The 22,414-nt window shown below is 42.0% G+C and overlaps 1 protein-coding gene across 1 annotated transcript in view; it reads right to left on the bottom strand.

The window, feature by feature from the left end:
• Positions 1 to 22,414, bottom strand: part of CARMIL1 (capping protein regulator and myosin 1 linker 1) — a 211,633-nt gene that overhangs the window by 72,983 nt on the left and 116,236 nt on the right. The window contains exons 23-26 of the mRNA XM_025212749.1: positions 19,449 to 19,621; positions 15,749 to 15,817; positions 7,670 to 7,763; positions 2,568 to 2,666 (exon numbers count right to left, since the gene is read on the bottom strand). Coding sequence (XP_025068534.1) covers positions 2,568 to 2,666; positions 7,670 to 7,763; positions 15,749 to 15,817; positions 19,449 to 19,621 — 435 coding nt within the window. The remainder of the gene's footprint in view (positions 1 to 2,567; positions 2,667 to 7,669; positions 7,764 to 15,748; positions 15,818 to 19,448; positions 19,622 to 22,414) is intronic.

Raw genomic sequence — 22,414 nt, 5'->3', positions numbered from 1 at the left:
GAGGGGCATCAAGGGGAGGGACTTCTGGTGGCAAAAGTTAGGGGTTAGGGGCAGGACTTCTAGACCCAATGTGATGACCACGGGGCAGGGCAACTGTGAAGGGGTGAGGCTACTTATGTGGCCCCCGACAGCTCGCCAAAAATTGTTAAGCGGTCCTCCGCCTGAAATAATTGCCCGCCCTGATCTGGCCCATGGGGCTTCCCACAGGTACAGAAATTTGGCAGTAGAGGCATGCAGATTTGGCCCATGGACCCCTGGTTGAGCACCACTGCTCTGGACTGCTCTACTCCAGCATTGGCCTGAAGAGTAACTGGAGTCCATATGAGTACAGGATCAGAATAAAATTGGTTCTGTAAGCAGAGGCATCTAGACAGGAATACTTAAAACTTACAAATAACCATAGCGGAAAGGACCAAATTCCAAGAGCCTATCCTTCCAGTGGAGTGCCATAATGATTAGGCTACAGAGGCAGGCTTCTTCTTGCTTACTGTCTCTCTAGCTTCATATTTATTTTTTAACCAATGGCTGTCTAATATAATATGCATAAATCATCCTGGGAGCAAGGCTCAGAACCCAGGCCTTTACCCTCACAAAGGAGGGACATAGCAATTATTCTGTAACTGCATGGTGAGACCACTCTCCTAGGAAGTGGAACACGTGGGTCTGAATCCTCTCAGGTGAGGTAGGCCTAGAACGGTGGCCTCCTGCTTTCTCTCAGAACCTGTATGTACAGCACCCAAACTTAAGCAGGAATTTGGGGCACCTCTGTATATGCCAGATGCCTGCTCCAGTATGTGCTACTTAGAAGGTGTCAAAGCAGATTCAATTAATTGAGTCTGCTGGAGCGTGCTAATTAGCATGCTCCAGCAGCCTTTGCATAAACATGTATTCGGTGTCCCCATGCCTCAAAATGGTGGTGGGGCTGCTCTACCTAAAGTTTGTTTGACAAGCTTTAGTTAAATGTCCCCGCCAGCATTTTGAAGCAGAGGATACTGAATATACACAATGATGCAGGTACTTTAATTAGAGTGGCTCCCAAAAGCTATTCTAATTACAGTGCTGCCCCCTTCCTCCCCTCCCAGAGCATGTTTAAAGATTCCCTTGATGCCTAGGTGCCTCAAACTGGACATGACTTATCTGTTTTATGGCTGCTGGCACAAGCCAATTTGAATTACACTCCAGGGGTTAAAAGGTTAAGTTCTGCTTGAGCCCTATTTAGGTGCCTATGGAGCCCATATGAACCTGGCCTACAATCTGTATTTAAACAAAATCCACACTTCAAGTCGCATCCAGTTTTGCAAGCCTGCCCCAGTGGTATACTGGGAGAATAAACAGCCTGCAAGACACCAGGGAGTATTGTCCTGGTATAGAGACTGTGATGAGCTGTCACAGACCCTATATCAGGCTTCTCAGAAGGACTGGTAAAGGAGGCTTGCCGTGCTGGGAGGACGTAGTATGGGGGAGCTATTCCACTTAGAGCAGCACTCCCAGCAAAGGCCAGGGACAGATGTTATGTTTGTGGAACTGCCAACAATTGTGTAATACTAGAAAAACCAAGAGGACAAACATGCATGTGCCCTGTAGTCCTACAAAATTAGTGGAAGTGCTACATAAGCGCAGCTGTTCCACCCAGGAACTTCTCTGTAGCACCACAAATAACATCTAGACAGTACAATGAAGCACTACAGCGGTCTCTCAGTATACCGCAGTGCTCTTTCCCCTCCTCCTGCTCCCCCTCAACAAGGGAGTGGGGTAGAGTCATTGAATTTTGTGGTCTAGTTCCCCTGAGTCACAGGGAAACAGATGGCAGCCCCAGAGAATCTGTGATGCCACCTGATCACTGGGAGCCTGCCCACTGCCCCACCACAAGGATGGGGAAGGGAAGTCAGCCCTAGAGGGCCAAAGTTGCAGGGCACTCACTGAAAGCTTGCCATTCCCCATGGCAGTCTCCAGGGCTACAGCAGTCAGTGGGGGATTGCAGCTCTGCTTCCCACTTTACTGTAGGGGTGGCAGACTGTCAGCAAGCAGACTCACTCCCAGGATACCCTCATCTTGGTGGTGGTGGGGGATTGGATCCACAGGGGCAAGCAACCCACTATCATACCCCCTGGCTACAGAACACATCACTATATGCCTTCATGGCAATTTTTGCTGCACTGCAGCTGGGGGTGAAAACATAATGTCTGCCCATAGTCTAAAATACATAGGGGGCTATTTTAACTCATGCAATAGCTCAGAATCTAGAAAATAGGAATGTGTACCCGCTTCCTTTTCTGAGCTGAGCATTCTTCATGGCATGCAACTTTGGGGCACAACCAAGAATGTGAATCGCTCTCTTTAATGATTTTCAACAGCACCTGTGCTCATGGTATTTAAAGACTCTGCAAAAAAATCTCTCTTCAGGTTCCATAGTAAAAGGAATCAGTATCATTTTTTTTAATTTTAGTCAACCAGGTTCTAAAGGCCACATTCTGATCCTGGTTACATTGCTATAATTAGAACAGAATTTGGTCCCAAGAAAAAAATTCAACACTGAAAGCATGATCAGTCATGTACAAGGCACTCACCTGTTGTGTGGTACTAGTTACAATGCCTTGCTGCAACCGGTATGCCTGCTCCTGTAGGTATTTTCTTGTCTCATGATTACGAAGCAAGTAGTTTTCTATCTGAAAGCAAAAGTTCATGTCAGGATACTGATTCTATTCTCACCCACACTCATGCTTTTGACATTGTCACTGCAGTAAAAATATTGGAGAAAAGAAATAAATGTCTTCTAATTTTGCTCCCTAGACCTTGTACCATATAGCTCACTGCTTGATAACCACACAAGGATATGTTTATTCACTTGCAAGGTTCATACTGCATTCATCTATAATGCATTTCTGGAGGATCTTCCCTTTTTTCTCATTTGTTTTTTTCTTTTGACTGAAATTCTCCTGAATTCTGATTCAGTTAACACTTCAGCATGTGTGAACCATGCAAATTAAGAGTGAAAATTAAAATATTCCCAACTTCATCTGTCTCAAAACATACATTTCAATCCTCCATGCAATGATATATTAAATATTCCATATTGTCCCCTGGAACCAGAAAACTAAGTAGCAACCTAGTTTTATGACTAGATAAACCTAAAACACCCACCAAAAACCCCTGAGGGAAAAAAGTCTGAACAATTAAATTTCTTAAGAATTAAAAAAAACCCTAAAATACTGCTTTTATAAGAACACAACTGGAGAATTAAAAATACCTGTCTGCGGTATTTGCTTGTTCAGCTGTAATAATCAAATAAATTGCATAATTGGCTTAGGTGTTTAGAATAAATTTATCAAGACTTGTATTGATTTTATGTCTTAAGTGTTGTTAATAGGGCCGCTACAATTATTTATCTTTTACAAAGCTCTACAGAATTTATGTTAGAAAGCTGCTGAAGGGGAATGCACTAACTTTTTCTTGCTGTCTTTTTAAAGCACAGTTCTTAACACTATGATGATCTATGCACAACAGATCAGCAGGACAGTAGCTGGTCTAGTAATTTCTTTTAGAACTGTTCATTCTACTGTACAAGGCTCAAAAGACATGATTTAAAATGGTAAGAACTTAAAAGATGACCTGCAAAGGAGGGGGAGGGCAGGGAAAGATTGAAGGTAAAATCTTCAAATGTGTCTAGGGCTCCTTTGGAAAACATTACACTTAAGACGTGCTTTACCAGTTAATCACATCTCAAATAGTAACCTGCCACATATTAATGCAATTAATTGGTGCAATAAAACATGACATAAGCCACACAGTTATTACACAAAAATCATGTAATAACTTTGTGGCTGGTTCCCATCATATCTTATATTGTACATATGGCCAGCCTGATTGGGTTTCCCAGCCTGGGGAGTGCATGGGGGCCCTTCACTCCATATGTTTGTTATCCAGGCTGGAATCACTAATTAGCTGACTGCCATGCCCAGCCTCCAAGGCACGTCAGGGTCAAGGGCTCCTATGTGCCCCCAAAGCTGCGAGAAATGATTAACTGTTGCTCCCAGCCATGGGGGTGGAATGGAGCCCTTGACTGCTATGCTTCCAAGACCAGGAACCAGGATCAACTGACTGACTTCCTAATTGCTAGTGCCACAATCATGCCTCCTACCATGGATGTCTAGCATGCCAGGAAGCACAGCTGCTGGGATCATGCATCATATCCCATGACCAGCGTTCCCTCTAAGCTGCACCGTGTGTGCAGCCGCACAGGTGCACCTGGCAGCATGGCACAAGCATGCCTGTGTGGCTGCGCATGCCACACACCTTAGAGGGAACGCTGCTCATGACGCCCATAGCTGAATGTCTGCCAGGAGCTTAATTAAGTGATGTAGAAATTTCAGTTCCAGTTTCTGAAGTTACTAAGCACTTAGAAAGACCAAGCTCCATTTTCAAAGATGGAATAGGCCACATACAGGTGTTATAGGCCTATTTCTGCTGGAAGAATTCCTGCTCTCCCAGTAGAAACTACAAGGATCAACCTGAAACACCTCCCTTGTAAGTGAAACTCTCTCAAAGAATGAACATTTGCATGTTGCTCTCCTGGTCAGGTCTGGTCTGGTCTGGTCAGGAAGCAGCAAGGAAATGCTCCCCGTCTCTTCCCCAGACTTAGGCTGGGGGCTTTGTGGCACCAATCTCTATATCTTTCCCAAATCATGGACCTCTGCAGCTTGGCAGTGGGGGCAGGGATGTCAAAGCTGGCAGAGCTGGGAACAGGTTTGGGAAGGCTTTCCCTGCCCCATTCTCAGCCATGTGAACTTTAAATGCCATGTGTGTTGCTCACCTGGGTGGTGCACATAAGAATTTAAACGCTCACAGAGCCAAGAAAGCTCTTGCTAAAGCATCATAGCAATGCCCCCACACTTCCCCAACCAGGGACTGCCTAGGTCTAGGGAATGGACTGTGGGGGTGGTTTGCCAAGAATGGGAGAATTGGAGCAGCCACTGTTCCCCATGTCTCTCCCAGACCAAGGGAGAGGGGGTAGCTGCAGGCTGAACACCTATTCTGTTCCTTCTCCTAGAAACATCTCTGGTGGTGGAAATTTCTCCCACTAGAAACAAACACCTATTCATGGCCATACGCTCCAACATCACCTAAGCACTTTTGAAGTTTTTTAACCTGCCCTTTTTTTTCTGGTTGTTTATCATGTATGAAAGAGGCCTGAAAAGTTCTGTTAAAAATGGTATAAAATAAATGTAGGCTTCCAAAGATTCTTAGGAGATAACTCTGTTTCACTTTTGATATATAGAGACGCCATGAACAGACATTACATTTGTAGGGTACAAATGCCAGTGCACTTGCTTAGGTACATGTAGTGCTACAGCAGGGTCCCTTGGATTCCAGCATGCCAGTCCTCTGCTCTGTCTCCCCTTCTCCAGTAGTGGGTGTGACAGCTCTTCCTCCTCCCACAATTCTGATGGGAACAGTTAGAAAAAGTTTCTGTCCTGTGGTGGTGGCCATAGCAGGAAGACTTTACACCAAAGCAACACTGGGAAGAGCAGCACTTTTAACAAAGGCTGTGGCAGTTCTTTCTGCTCCAGCAGAAACAGTAGGAAGATCCCATGGCAATAGTGGAAAGTGCTGCTACTGGGGACAGCTGCTGATCACTGATATCCATCTAGAGAAGGAAAGCGGTCAGTGATATGGATGACTGAGGCTCCTTTGGAGGTGGGAGGTGGGATGAGAGAGGCGAACCACCAGCCTCTATCCCCCCATGGCTGGAGAGCTCACCCCTGAGGTGACTTTTATAGCTTTCCAGCCAGGGGTCTAGAATATGCTCTTATTTTTATAGCACTACAAATGAATGTCTGTCCATATCTAAATAATATTTACACTTGCTCTAGATAAATAGTAATGTTTCATACAGGATATAATGCCTGTGGTCCAAGTTTAAAAAAATAAGAATCAGGATATATGAAAAAATATATCAAAGAAAAAAACCCCCAGAATCTTTCCCTTTATTAAGCCATTTATCTACAGCCTTCCTTGCTGTAATAAAGCTCACAAACATATGTTACTTCATCACAGCTGCCTGTAAGAACTGTTTGTGGGCTTTTATGTGCTCCCACCCTTATTAAAGAAAAATATTTCATTACAAAGCTGTGGACTACACATTTTTTCCTGACTTTAGGCTGGCATGGGGGACCTACCTTTTCAGCATGTGGGCTACAAAAGTCCCACACCCACCCTGAGTGCCAATGAACCCCCCTCCCCTGCCTGACCTGCTGCTTTGTTTTCGCCTTCCTGCTCTATCTGCCACTGTGCTACCTGTCCCTTTTGATCTGCTGCGTGCCACAAGCAGAGGCTGCCCATATTATTTGTCGCACATGTGCCACAGGTTGGCCACACACCTGTTTAAAGTATGAAAGCTCAGTTGTGAGTGCTTTAGTCTGCATGATTTGGACAGCTATAGAATTTACTCAACACAGACTTTACTCCAAAGAGCACTTGGTGCAGTTAATGTATGATGATGCTGCATGTGTTTTCTGGGTATACAACATACACATCTCCCATAAATATGCTGCTGTCTACTCCTTAACAGCCCCTCTCATCTTCTTTTGTCTTGCGCACTGCTGAACACACTTGCCATTCTTGAACAAGAAAAAAAATGAACACGAATACTTCTATAAGTGTAAAAACACATACACTAACACAGATATGCCATGCGTAATACCAATATATATTACATTCACACCTAAATATTAGGGCTGTGTGAAACTTCGCTCTCTGATTCAATTCAGCAGAGATTTGGCCTGATTTGGTGGCCGAATCTGAATTGAATCAGGAAACCCTTTAATCTCTCTGAATTGATTCAGAGAGATTTGGCAATTTGGATACAGACACAGCTTTAAATGTTTTTTCTACATACCTCAAGGTACCAGGTGGTTCATGAATGCTGAGATGGTGGGGTGGATGGAGCTCCCTAGGGCGCTCAGCAGCAGACCCGGAAGTGGACAAGAAGCCTTCTGGTCCACTTCTGGGTCTGCCGGGGAGTGCACAGGGGGGTCCCCTCCAGCCACCCTGGCTTGGCGACTGGTGCCTCCTGGGTCTGGGGGGGCACCAGGGGGCCCTCCGTGGCCAACTGCTGAGTCGGGGGGAGGGATTATGGGGGGCTCCCCCGTGCTCCTGTGGGACGCTCCATCCATCCCAGCATTGCAGCATTCATGAGCTGTGCCAGGTATCTCAAGGTATGTAAAAAAAACATTTAAAGCTGTGTCTATGGCTGAATCGCCGATTCTCGGAATCAGCAATGAATCTTCAGATTTGGATTTGGCCAAATCAAATCGGGGACAGTGATCTGAATCAACAAATCGAATCACTGTCCCCAATTTGGGCTGAATCCGAATCAAATACAGCCCATTTCGCACACCCCTAATAAATATACTGTATATTGTTTAATTAGCATTACCTTGTTTTATGATTGATTGTACTAAGCCACTATGGTCAACAGCTCTCAATTTAAAAAAAGATTCCCATACTACAATAATTTTTTATTACTGTAACCCCTCCACATGTTTGTATGTGTCTATGTAAGTCTAATACTTGATGACTTTAACAAAGAAGTTTTACTTACCCAAGGCTGAAAGCATAACCACTTAACATTACTATGTGCTTTTTTGTGTATGGGCTGTATATGCTATACCTTTCGCAGTGCATCTTCTGTCTTTTCAGGGTTTGTTTTAAGTGCTTGAGAAGCATCATTCATAGGTATTGGCATGAACCTCAAAGTATAATTCCTGGAAAAAAAGGAAAGTGTAATATTAAATGATAATCCAATTGCAAAGAATAAACTAGCAAAGAAAGTTAAGACAACTTGAACTGCCAGCTCCCAGTTTCATTGTAAGAAGTTTTATTTTTGTTCTATTTTGACTTTCTTAACTTGTAGGAAATCAAGCACATTCCTATTTGAAGGCCTTTTCTTTGTGATAGATAGAGGGGGAAATAGATTTTTAAAGGCATGAAAGGAATTTGGTACCTGATTTCCAGTTGCTTTCAATGGGAGTTAGAAGCTTAACTGCCCTTTGGGCCTTGAAAATCCACCTGAGTGATTATACTATCTGTGTTTTTCTATTTACATGAAACATCAGCTCCTACTGACAACCCTAACAGGGCATATCATGTAGGGCAAGAGGAGACGCGAGACAGATTTTGGAAACTGAGATGGAGGGTATCAAACCTGAAGGTAGATCAAGGTAATAATGGGAAGACAATATTAAAACAGAGCTAGAAGGGAAGGGTGAAGATGTAATAAGATGGAAGGACGCAGCACAAAATAAAAGGAGATAGAAGGCTTTAAGTTATAGGCCCTAGAGGCCCGTTGGGAGAGGTTGACAGACAGACAGACAGACAGACAACCTTATCAGCACCATTCCTTGAGTGGAGATTTCCTGGACTGAATGCAACAAATATTTCTTTAAGTTTTGAAAATACATCTTTTAATATATTCCTTTATAAACAGCTGTCTGAGTTTTACCTAACTGCTGCATTGTTTCTTTCATAGCAGTTGACAAAACATATACACCAGTAAGTACACTTCAATGATATTTTATATAAACAATCACTTTCTATGTTTTATTGTCTTTCTTTGGGAAATGTTTCTGCAACCACATTTATCTATTTTGCACTGAATTGTGACTTGAGTCAAACTGCCATTTAACCCCTGGGCAGGTAACTTGGTTGACAGAACAAGTATTAAAAACAAACACAAAAAACACCCCCTGAAGTAGCAACTCTACTGCATCCCATTCCTTGTGTAAAACTTCTTAGGAGTAGACTAGGATAGTTGTTGCGAAAAAAATCACAGAAAAAGTACTTGAAAAAATAAAAGGAAGTCCCTTTTGGCGTTTCTTGTTAGGTGTAACTTCCTGCAGAAATGTATTCCCCTTCCATTTATAAATATTTATCTAAGTATCCTACTCTTAATCATCCATATTTTTAAAAATATATTTTAGATTAACTTATTTTTTAAATATTTTCAAATTAAATTTTGTCATCCAATTCAGTCCAGATATAAGTGGATGCAACTCTACTCACTCCAATCCACTTGCATCCTATTAATTGGTCTAGTTGGAAGCATCCTGAAGTCTTGAGAACTAACACAATCCTTCACACTCTCCGACTTCCTCTCACTAACAAATCCAGTAACAGAGAGCTGTATTAATCTGAAGTTAAGCACAAGCCAGGGCAAGGTGGCACCTTATAGACTAACTTTGTTCAAAGAGGCATGAACTTTCATAGGTGAGTTTCCTTTGTCCTATAAATGGACTTGTAGAGAGGAGGTCCCTGATAGTCTTTGTTTGGGCAATAGGATCTTTGTCCCTCCACAATAGTTAGGGACCTACTTAATTCGTGGTTTTGCAGATTTTACGGAAACCATGAAATCCAGGGTTGTCCATGAAATCAACAGCCAAAAAAACTTGATAAAAATAAAATGCTGGCTCCTGATTGGCTCTTGCTGACATGAGGGGAAGGCACCAGCTGGCAAGGTGACATGAAGGGCAGCAGACAAGATGGCGGTTGTCCTCTTGTCCCTCCTCTCCCCACCAGGGTCTCTCTGCCAATCAGCAGTGAGGTGTGGGGTGGCACAAAGGGCAGCCAGCAATCAAGATGGAGGCTGCCCCCGTGTCCCTCCTCCCCCTGAGGCCTCTTCGCCAATCATTGCCAAGGGATGGAGATGCTGCAAAATGACCATGGAATTCAAACTTTACACTGCAACCAACCTGCAAAAATTGTTAAGACCCCCCCACTGCAATTTAGGTAGACCCCCTAATAATATTCAACTAGCTACTTTGGTATTGCAGCAGAAGAGCTTGCTATAGCAGCTCCCTTACCCATCAAAAGAATTGTGCACGCTACATGCGTCTCCATGTGGTAGAGAATAATCAGGAATTGGCCCTCCACTAGCAGGGAGACTAATTTAAAATATAAGCAGCAGCTCAGGTCAGATAAATAATTGCTGCAGAAGTTGTGGATTGCCTGACAGGGGAAAATACCTGACTGAGAAAAAATTGGCATTGCTTAAAAAAAAAAGAAAGTGGATTTCCAAAGATCTCTGCAGCTGTTTGACATTTAATATGTCACATTCAGTGAAGTCTAAAATTGCCGGCTCTCATGCTGGTAATTATATGCTAAATTCCATGTAGCCAAAGACTTGAGCCCAGCTGGGGGTGGAAAAGATCCAAAACACAAGGAAACTCCATGAGCACGTAGCCATGTAGTCAGAACCTTAGATGAACACTGCTCTACAGAAAATTCTATAATCCACTTCTCTCCGGATGCACAGCATTTGTTCTGGAGTGTTAGTTTATTTTCATCTCTGCATTAACCATCTCTCGGGAAAATAAAGGATTTAGAACTTGCATGAAACTTTGATCATCAGAGCAACTGATATTTATCCTCACACTACTCTATTTTTCTCAGCTTCCTTTGAAGTCTGAAATATCCCTCCATTCTTGTTACTTTTCTTTTTAAAGCTCCATTTGTCTACAGTAACAAGAAAAGATTTCCTTAAGAACTCAATAATCTAGTAAAGTTCAGTTCCAGGTTGAAAACGTACAATTTTGCTTATTCAGAGCGATATTATATTCCCTACAAATTGCCCTACAGAAGAATGTAAAGTTTCAAAGAGAAGCACCCAGAGATCAGGAAATGCTCAAGTCAAAGGTGTCCAGACAACTTAATTTCTCTTCCTTTGTACGTATCGCATGCATTGCAATAAACTAAAAACTATTATCACATGCTATTTTTCCTGCAGTACCCTACTCAATTTGCTCTGCAGACTAAATTGCTGTAAAAAGTAACAAAATAGTTGTAATATCTTCACTGCTTACTCTGCTCCAACAGAAAGAGAAGCTATTATGGCAGTTATGTAATGTTAGTATATAGCATCTGAAAAATGTGAACTTTATACCACTGGAAAAGAAAGATTCCCAACTCCCCAACACTGGCTTTTAGACCTGCGAGATTAGATTTTAGAAGCTGAGGTATTTCTCTATTGAATCCTACTGGAAAAATTCTTTAGCACTGAATACTGGATAATACAGTATGGGTGCCTATATACATACTCTGCTTAATTAACTGAGACTGCTTAATTAACCAAGTCTGCTGGAGCATTCTAATCCGAATGCTCCAGCATGCTGCAGCATCTCATGTATTCAGCGTCTCATGTTTCAAAATGGCAGTGGGGGTGCCTTAAGTAAAGCACATTCGACGAGCTTTAGTTAAAGTGCTCCTGCCACCATTTTGAAACATGGGATGCTGAATACCCAAGACGCTGCAGTTTAATTAGAGCAGCACCCGAGAGTTGCTCTAGTTAAAATGCTTTCCCAACCCCACCCCAGAGCACACATATAGATGTCTTATTGGTCTACAAAAATATAACCCCTGATTTAGCACAGCGCATACTTATGTCCTTGTTAATGTTAGGGGGATGCAAACATGGATTTAATGGCTTGATTAAGTATGTATGGATTTAGCTACATTTTTAAATGCTTTGTTGAATTGGGGATCTCAGAGGAGAATTTCATCTCCACATTTTATAGGAAGAGAGTTAGTTTTTCCATTGTTCTCTTGTTAGAGCATACAGAGTTCCATAGCAGGAATATCATTCTCACAGGATCTTTTTGCAAGGGGAAGAAAGGTTTCAGATGCATTTCAATGCGTTTTAAAATACATTGTTATATTTTTCTTTTCTTCCACATTCTGTACAATTGGACTCAGCATACTAAGGAAGCCTATACTTTCAGGTGTACATGGGTATACTTTCAGAATACAAAATTATAGTCCTAAACATTTTTAAAATACCCTCAAATATTTTTTGAGGGTAGACTGAGTTCAGAATCCTGACAAAAAGAAGAAAGGAGAGCAGCAGAGTATGGACCCTGGACTTCAGAAAAGCAGACTTTGACTCACTCAGGAAACTGATGGGCAGGATCCCCTGTGAAGCCAGTCTGAGGGGGCAAGGAGTCCCGGTTGTATTTTAAAGAAACCTACTGAGGGTGCAGGAACAAACCATGCAGATGTGCAGGAAGAATAGCAAATATGGCAAGTGATCAGCTTGGCTTAGTAGAGAACTCTTCAGTGAGTTTAAACACAAAAAGGAAGCTTACAAGAAGTGGAAGCTTGGACAGATGACTAGGGAGGAGCATAAGAGTATTGCTTGGGCATGCAGGGATGAAATCAGGAAGGTCAAAGCACAACTGGAGTTGCAGCTAGCAAGGGACATGAAAGGTAACAAAAAGGGTGTCTACAAGTATGTTAGCAAATGACAGATAAGGAAAAGGCTGAAGTACTCAAGCTAACCTTGGTCTTCACAGGCAAGGTCAGTTCCCAGACTACTGTACCAGGCAGCACAGTTTGGGGAGTAACCCTCAGCAGTGAAAGAACAGGTTCGGGACAATTTAGAAAAGCTGGGACATGTACAAGTCCATTGGGCTAGATGCAATGCATCTGAGGGTGCTGAGGAAGTTGGCTGATAGGACTAAAAAGCTGCTGGCCATTATCTTTGAAAATGCATGGAGATCAGGGGAGGTCCCAGATGATTAAAAGGGAAACTATAGTGCCCATCTTTGAGAAATGGAAGAAGGGGGATCCAGGGAACTACAGACCAGCCAGCCTCACCTCAATTCCCATAAAAATCATGGAACAGGTGCTCAAGGAATCCATTTTTAAGCACTTGGAGAAGAAAGTGATCAGGAACAGTAAGCATGGATTTGCAAAGGGCAAGTTATGCCTGACCAACCTGATTGCCTTCTATGATGAGGAGACTGGCTCTGTGGATGCAAGGAAAGCAGTGGACATAATATGTCTTGACTTTAGCAAGGCTACTGATCCCATTTCCCACAGCATTCTTGCAAGCAAATTGAGAAAGTATGGGTTGGATGAATGGACTGTAAGGTGGATAAGAAAACTGGCTGGATTGTCGGGCTCAACAGGTTGTGACCAATGACTTGAGATCTAGTTGGCAGCCAGTATCAAGTGGAGTGCCCAGGGGTCAGTCTTGGGGGCCGGTTTTGTTCAATATCTTCATTAACAATCTGGAAGATGGGATGGATTGCATCCTCAGCAAGTTCACCTATGGCACTAAGTGGGGGAGAGTACTAGATATGCTGGAGGGTAGGGCTAGGATTCAGAGTGACCTAGACAAATTGGAGGATTGAGCCAAAAGGCATCTCATAAGGTTCAACAAGCACAAGTGCAAAGTCCTGCACTTAGGATGGAAAAATACCATGCACTGGTACAGGCTTGGGACCAACTGGCTAAGCAGCAGCTCTGCAGAAAAGGACCTGGAGGTTACAGTTGACAATAAGGTGGATATGGGTCAACAGTGTGCCCTTGTTGCCAAGAAGAATAACAGCATACTGCGCTGCATTAGTAGAAGTGCTGCCAGCAGATAGAGGGAAGTAATTATTCCCCTCTATTCTGCACTGGTGAGGCCACATCTGGAGTACTGTGTCCAGTTTTGAGCCCCCACTACAGAATGGATGTGGACAAATTGGAGAGAGTCCAGCAGAGGGCAGTGAAAATGGTGAGGGGACTGGGGCACATGACTTCTGAGGAGACACTACGGGAACTGGGCTTATTTAGTCTGCAGAAGAAAAGACAGAGTGGAATTAATAGCAGCCTTCACCTACCAGAAGGCTGGTTTGAAAGAGGATGGAGCTGGACTGTTCTCAGATGATACAACAAGGATGATGATACAAGGAGCAGTGGTCTCAAGTTACAGCAAGGGAAGTTTAGGTTGAATATTAGGAAAATGTTCTCACTAGGAGGGTGGTGAAGCACTGGAACAGGTTACCTAGGAGGGGTGGAATCACCATCCTTGGAGGTTTTTAAGGCCCAGCTAGACAAAACCCTGGCTACAATGATCTAGTTCTGGATGCTCCTGCTTTGAGCAAGGGGTTAGACTAGATGACCTCCTGAGGTCCCTTCCAACCTTAATTTTCTATGATTTACAATGTATTTTTCTGTTAAGGATGACTTTTTTTCCCCTTGTAGAAAATTGGCAGCCTGTCATGAATTGTGTGAAACATGTGGAAGATGTTCCCAATATGTCTTTGAGATTGATTTGTTTACTTGCTAACTTTTTTCCAGATTGTTGATAAGAATCTCTGTCTTGCAAGTTTAAAACTTCACTGCTGATGGCTTTGGTTGTGATACTAACAGGAGTTTGAAACATCAAAGGAGAAAGAAGATGACCTCAGCTTCCAGACTAAATAAATAAGATATCATCTCTACAACAGGCAAGGGCATGATATTTGAACTAATGTTTCCGTCTCCTGTCTAGTTTGTTTACTCTTGCCTTAGCATTCCCCTTTTATTTATATTTCTTGGCAGGTCAGAAGGGAAAAAATAAATGCAATATTTATCAGAAAATACCATATATTCTCTTCCCCTGACTATTCCTGTAAGTTTGCGTGCTATTGCTTTGTTAAGTAAGGTCTGTAAACTGACAAAAGACCGTTGTGAATATTGTTGATGATTCATTAATATGACTGGAACTGCTTCAGATTTATTTATTTTCCTGATTTATACATAATTTATATGAATTCCTGCATTAGTGAAACAGAGTTCATCTTGATATGAGATAATAAAATACATATATCCCTTACCAACCATATCTATCTAGTTGATTAATTCAATCACAAAAGTTATGATACTCCAGAGAGTTAAGAGGTTATCCCAAATAACTGTATATTTTTGCAAGTTATCTTGTCTGGAGACTAGCAATTGTCTATGATCATCACTTTCAAAAGACACTTTTTGTTTTCCCATTTATGGGGATTTAATGATGTGAAACAATGGCAACTGCTGCTTAATTTAAATCTTCAGTTTTTCCCCCTAAGAAATGCAATCATCAGATATGAAGAAAAGTGAAAGGGACAGACAGATCAAAGTGATTCGGTGCCTGATAGTCTGGTGTTTCTGTACCCATGACCACAATGATTCAAGGAGCCCACCCCACCATAGGGTTTGTAATGAAGAACTACAGTTCCTGGAACCCTCATTAGTAATGTTCTTACTTAAATCCAAGACTTTATTACAACCTTCCAATAATTAGATTCTATATAATGAAAATCATACATTTGTTATAATTTGCCATGTATATAATCTAATTATTAGAGGGTTGTTGTAATTTGCACCCCCGTCCCCAACTGCTGTGGCAGGGAAAGCAGCAGCAGTGAGAAAAGTGACAGGGAAAGGAGTGGCAGGGGGGCATGTCCCTTGCTCTTTTTGCCCCCTGCACCATGTCCCCCTCCCACACCTCCCCCCACAGCCACTTCACCTACCAGACGGCCCCAGCCCTGGCCCTGGCTGCAGCATGGGGCATGGAGCACAAGGTAGCTCCAGCCATGGCTCTGGCCAGACAGAACAGTGGCTCTGGCCCCAATCTGGGGTGGGGCTGGAGTTAGAGCAGCTCCCCTGTTGTTGTGTGGTCTCCCCCATGAAAAAAAGTATACCTCAAACTCACAAATTTTTAACAGGGGTTTCAGAATTCATGGGATGTAGTGGCTCTAGCTGGGGTAGAAGAAGGAACCAAAGATGGTAGTCAAAGAGCCTTTTCTTACCCTTTTGTGATTTCATAACTTCTACTTTAAAACTGAATCCCACAGGCCTAAAAGTGAGATGTGCTGATCATCTTTAAATCTTACTGATGTCAGCATAAATTTCAGCTATTCAGAATGTACCCACTCTCGAGTCATTCAGCTTCCATAAAACTTACTTTTCCAATGCCACTGCTATATCCTGAAAGCCCTGTGCAGTGATGTTATTCTTGTCCCATATTACAGTTCTGGTAGGAAACAAAATTAAACAAAGATTAAACAAAGTTCACCGATTATTTTCATTTAAAAAATAGTTTCACGCTCTCTCTCTCTCTTTTTTTTTTTTTACAAACACCATGGAGTTGGGTCCTTTTGGATCAAGCAGTTGTGTTTGACAAACATGTATAGAAAAGGCCATTGTGTTATTAGCTAAAAACTGAAATAATAGAAACTTAGAAAAAGAGTTAATGTGATATTAAATGCACCTTGCCTCTAATATTAAAAATGGGAAAACATAATGCAGGGATCATTTCTATAAGACAAAAGCAATTAATTTAACTCCAAATTGTCCAAAATTTCTCTTTCTCTTTGGAGGCATATTTTGTTTTAAAAAAGAGGCTCTTCTCAGGTATGATTATACAACATATAATTTACATGGAACTAATTTCTACAATTATAGAAAAGCAGCTTTTTATTTTCCAAATGTTTGTTTAAATTTTCCAATGCAGTCTGAAAGCAATATACAGTAGTTGGTACACTGATTTATTATTAGATATGCAGCTTGAAAAATTGTGGTAAAAAAAATTAACAAGTTGTACCTGTTTAGGTTGCTGCTCCTTTGAACCTGAGAACAGCTATTCAATTCCCCATGCCCCCGCTCCAATACACAGGTCTGTATCTTGCATTACAAGGCAATTTGTGGCCAAGCAAATGATCTCATTTTAACTAGTCAATGGATACTTTTAAAAAGATTAGTAGGTTCATTTTGGTGTTGAGGAGGTAATAGTGTACCAGATGCACACTAGTTTTAGAGCACCTGTAGTTGAGGCGCTTCCCTGTCAGGAAAGTTTTGACAGTCATATTGCTACCGTTCTGCTGGAAATCAACAGGATTTTCTCTCTCTCTGTTTTAGGAGGTGGAGAAATGGTGGTTTGGCACCTTCTCTCCCTACAGTCAGAAATGTTTGGAGATAGTGTCACACATATCCCACATTTGCAAGAGATTTAGGCCCTATCTGCTATCATCACAACACGATTTTGTACTGTAACCAGTTGCAAGCCATACTGTTCAGCTTGTGAATACATGGTAGCTCTTTGCCATCATGAACCGAGATCGAGTACTCTGCCCATGTCTTGTGAGGTGTTCTAGGCGGCCACCCCAGAGGTTTCAAGGGACAGTTCCCTGACCCAAGGACCATGATCATTTTATTTGTACAGCCACTTACCTCTCCAATTTCCATGTTGGATAATGAGATTTCTTACTCCAGACCCCTAGTGAGATAGTGGCCATTTCAGATCATGCAGGCACCCCTGTTACTTCAGGCTAGTATTTACTACCTTCTGGAGTTTGCTGCTTGAAAGCTTCATTATTCAATGACCTTAGTATGTGAGCACTAAGCTCAGCAAAATAAATTACAGGCATTTCAAGGTGCCAGCCCTGCTACTGAATGATGTAGCCAGGAATGCCCTTTGGGACAGCTTACTCTTTGGGAACATAGTCACCAGACCTAAAGCATTATATGGTATATCTTCAACACATGGAAAAATGCACTGTGGGATGTGTAAGTGCATAATGTTACAGGATGAGGGAAGACTAATTTTACTGCTTACAGTGACATGGTCAGAGGTGTGGGACCACAGAGCCAAAGGGTGCGTATACACATGCAGCAAGACTGCTCTGATGTACAGCACGTCAGAGCAGACTCGATTAATTCAGTCTGCTGGAACATGGCAATTACTGTGCTCCAGCAGACTCCACCATCATATGTATCAGTGTAAAATGGCCGCAGGGGTGCTTTAACTAAAACTCATTTGACCCTGCCATCATTTTTCAGCGCAGGGATGCTGATACACATGAAGCTCCAGGCACTTTAATTAGACTGGCTCTTGGAGCTTCTGTAGTTAAAGCACCCCTTTCCATCTCTCCACATACTCCCAGAACGCATCTATAAACGCTCAAAGAGCACTGTGTTTAAACATTTAAACAAAGATTCAAACCATCTGTCAGGTTACCCTGCTAGAAGGCAGGAAGCAGCATCAAGATCTACTGCCTGTTAACCATGTGCCATGCAAACTGCTATTTTAAGGTATCCATGCCAGCTATTAATTAAAAGCACGATGAAAGCATTGTGTGGACGTGAACACAGAGGACAGGTTGCATGGCTCCCTCCTGTACTAGTTAGCTGGAGTGACACACCTGCAGATAAGTATTCTGAATCCAGTCTGCTCCCAGGTTTCCTCAGCTATGATACCTCTGAGGGAAAAGGACACTTTTCCCTTCTTATTCATACCTATGGTGCTTGCCATGTAGCATACAGGTTAGCATTACAGGGAAGGCCTACAGTGGAAAAGATCTGGTGCTTCTGAGGCACAACGTGGGTTTATACAGAAGTAACTTTTGAAACGTTTCCAAGTGAATTGGGCTTGGAAACATTTAAAAAAGAAATGACTGCAGCCAAGGGATATAAGTACAGCCTCCCTGTGGCATTCTGGGGCTGGAAAATTTCAAAACACAGCCGCCTCCTTTAGCACAAGCCAGGGGTTGCTAAGGGAGGCTCCAGTGACTTGTTGCCCCACTCCCTTCTCCTCTCAGAGACCACCAGAGTGGCGAGGTAACCAGGGGTGGAGGGAGGTAGCAGGGATCCTAATTCTCCAGCCTCAGATCCCTAAGCCTCTCTTCTCAGTCAAGTAGAGAGATAGCAGGGACTAGGGCTGCAGGACCCAGTTCTTGCGGTGGTTGGGATGGAACCCAGTTCCAGCACCAGCCCGGCTCCAGCCCCAGCAAAGGTAAGCACACGTCTTAGTGAGAACCTGGCAGCACCCTGGGGCCAAAAGTAGGACCCTGCAGCTGGACAAATAGAAAACTCTCCCTCTCTGTCCCCATGCATGAATAGCCAAAAGTGAAATGCTTCAAAACAGTACTTCATTTAGAAAGGTACTGCTCTGGAGTGCTTCCGCTGCTTTTGGCACCTTCAAAGGGCACATGTGTTTGTCCAGCTGGTCCTCTGAAATGTTTCAAAGGAGTTTGAAATGTTTCAATTGTTACTTCTCTTCACACTTTGTGCAACTAGACTACCACTACTTGGGAAATGAAAGAGGAACTGAAGTTGCAGCAAGCTGAGATCCCACCAGTCCAGAACTTGAAAGGAAAGGGTTTGGATTTTTCCTGAAAGATGGTGCAAAGACTGCAGCAGTGAAAGACTTATTCTGTTCCTGACTGCTGTGTGTAGTCTACTGAGGTTTTAGGATAGACACCTAAACAGTGATTTTCTAAACATTTTTGGTTTTAATACTCAACTCATTTTTCTTCTGTTCCTTAACATTTTTGCAGGGTAATTTCTGTTTTGTTTTTCAAACAGAAGGGGTGTCAGATTGGGTTACATCAGCAAGATTTGACATAGCTAGCACTGGGTACCCCAGAAGCAGACTGCTCCAGCCACAGCAAGTCAGTCAGTGACAGATGGACAGTTTCTGGAGGGGAAGTCTTTCCCCTCTCCTAGTTTTCCACTTCTGGAAGAACTGATGATCAACAACCCTGAAAAGTGACTTCCCTAGCAGTTGCAGTGACCATGGAGAGAACAGGATTAAAAAAATATGGCAAATGAAATCCCAGCAGCATTGAACAAGTGATCCTTCTGAAGAAAAATGTAGCTTTCCGTACCTGAGTTTGGTGTTTATCTGGAGGGCTTTGGCGAGCATCTTTGCCCCCATGTCTCCCATTCCATTTCCACTAATATCCACTTTTGTAAGAGAAGTATTGCTGCCCAGTGCATTGATAATTATGGTAACCTCAGTCTTCAACTTGGAATCTGCGAGGGACAGTGACTGCAAAGGCTGAGGAAAATGTAAACAGCATACAGTTGAGGATCCATTCTTCTATTATACACCAAGAAAAAGAGGACGTCCTCCTTATAAGCTAATGAGCCTCCCAAAAGCTTGGGGTGAACACTTTGTATCACATTGCTCTCTGTGTTCATTAAAGCTATCAGAACACACAAGAAATATCACATAACACACTGATCTGAAATCCCTGAAATACAATTAAGAACCAGTAAAATGACCTGTAAATCTCATTGTGAAGTTCATTTCTTTATGAGATTTTATTATGGAAATATTACAGAAACCTATATTAAAGATTCTTTTCTAAAGGAAAAAACCAAAATGTCTGGATGGTCTGACCCAATTTTTTTATGAATGAGAAAAGTCCCTTGTAGACATGGATAAGTTGACTAGAAAGGTAACTGTGATTACTGTCCACTGTGGAATACTGATACCTACCTACCTACCTACCTATCGGGCTAGTTTAACAGAAGGAGGGGCTTAGGGATTTTAGAGTGAATATACAGTTGCAATTGCAGTAGATATAGATATATATAGATATCTATCTAGCTATATATATATTTTAACCAACTTTTCTACTGCAATTGCAACTGTATATTGACTCTAAAATCTTTACAGATCAAGATATTCTGTGCCCTGTTTGCTAGATACCACTTTGTTATAACAATACCAAAAAAGTCCGTGACAATGAAATGTGCATTTATACAGAGAAAACATGTAGAGATTTGGAAGTGTGGTCTTATAATTAAAACGCCTAATAATGACAAATGGCATTCATCAATGTTATTTAAAAAAAAAAGCTCTCAAATTCCTATGTTAATTCTCTTAATCTGTACAACTTCCCTATTTCATTTCACTGTGTAGTCTAAAGACATAGTAGCTTTATATTGCAACACTGTTTGAGATTGGTAAGGACAAGTTTAATCGCTTTGCTGACTGCTTCTGTTATAGATTCACAGTAGAAAGGAAGCTATTCTATACAAAACACACCAATCAGTTTAGCAGTACTTGCCTAAGCTAGATGGTTTGCTTTAGATCATTACCTCCAAATAAAACAGCAAAACAAAATCTTATAATAAGATGTCATAGTATCCTTCATTTTAAGTCTGTGATGAAGAAAATTCAATTATTGTGGAGATGGTCATACAGTAAATGCCACATTCTTTAACAATGAAATATTAGCCTAACAGTTTTCATCACTATCCAATATATTGAATTTCCTTTCAGCTTTTGCAATCTATGTTTAGATCTGTGTTTGTTTAACTTAATAAAAACACTTATTTGCAAAGATAAAGATGAAACTTTCAGAAGAACTTCTTTCCTAAGAAAATCCTGGAGATATATACTCCTATAAAACCGAATTCATATCACATCAACTGGAGAATTGCTGACCTGGCCGAAGAAGTTATAATTCCAACACATAAATAAGACCTATAATACCTGATTATATGCACATTTGTAAGATCACTATTACTTAATGCATTATAAATGACAACCATTTTGGGACCCAATCCTGCAAAATAACAATTCCCTTCCTGGAAATGCACCGAATCCCGACTAATTTGACCCTGTCACCCCATTGCCTAAATGTGCCCTGGGACTCTCCATGTTTGGGGCATCAGCTTCAAATTTCTTATTCCAACTTTGGCAGACAAGGGTCTTTGGGTAAATGTGATATTGTTTATTAGACTGACTAAACAGTTGGAAAAATTGTTCTTTACAAGCTTTCAGGCACAACACCCTTCTTCAGGAATAGGGAGAGTCTCCCCTGGGCGGAATAGAAACTTAAGCCGATATGCAAAATGCAGGTCTGTGAAAATGCAAAGGTTGGGTGTTAATAAGTGGGAGATAGGTAGGTGGGTAGGAGGAGAAGTGGGGTGGAGAGAGAGAGGAATGTTGCCCTGGTGACAGAAGGTAGCTGGTAAAATTCAGAGACTTTCCTTGTCCCAACTTTCAGTTTTCTCCCTCTCCTCATTTATTTAAGTTTTTCTTAATACACTTTGCTTTCCCCCCTTCCATATCAGTGGTGCCAGCTTGGATAAACGCATTTGCCAGCACTTCCTCTCACGCTAGCTCTTAACATACAGAAACTCCACTTCCCTGAGCTGACTCAACTGGCTGTGACTTTTCTCCTGATTTCAATTCTTCCTTAGGATTCCTCTTCTTCTGAAATGCCAACAAGCAAGAAACCAACCAGGACATTTGAACACAGAAAAAAACCCACTCCACTCCTCCTTTCTTCAGCAAATACCTCTTATTATCTGGCTGCTGTTACCTTATCTTTACTCCTTTAGCCCCTCCTTCTGTTAAACTAACCCTTGGTCCAGTACTGAAATGTGATATGCTTGCAAATTCCCAAGGCAGGAGTTTTGTCTTTTATATGCTTTGTGAGATGCACAGTATATACTCTCAGGTGCTGCAGTGCAATAAACAACAAATATAACACTAGCTGCTCCTGTCTCTTGCTGGCTGAAGAATGAAAATCATAACCCAAACTGCTGTATGTGGGAATGAGTGGTTTTGGTTTCAACTAGACTTCTAGAGTACCCCCATACACCATGGTGTGCCTCTGATGCTGATGTAAGTTCATTTTCCCAAGCTGAATAAAACTGCCAAATGTGACTTTATGTTCCCATCATTTTGTTTGCTGAAACAACCAATAATGTATTACTTTTATCCAGAGGTGGGAGTTTGGCAGGGGTAAACTTGTGCTCCTGTTCATACTTAAGGGACCTGGCTGAAGGATCTTTGCTCAGGATCAAATCAATTGCTAGATTTTGGGTCAAG

The sequence above is a fragment of the Alligator sinensis genome, unplaced genomic scaffold (assembly GCF_000455745.1).
Source record: "Alligator sinensis unplaced genomic scaffold, ASM45574v1 scaffold969_2, whole genome shotgun sequence".
NCBI lineage: Eukaryota > Metazoa > Chordata > Crocodylia > Alligatoridae > Alligator > Alligator sinensis.
This window is presented reverse-complemented; position numbering and strand designations above follow the sequence as displayed.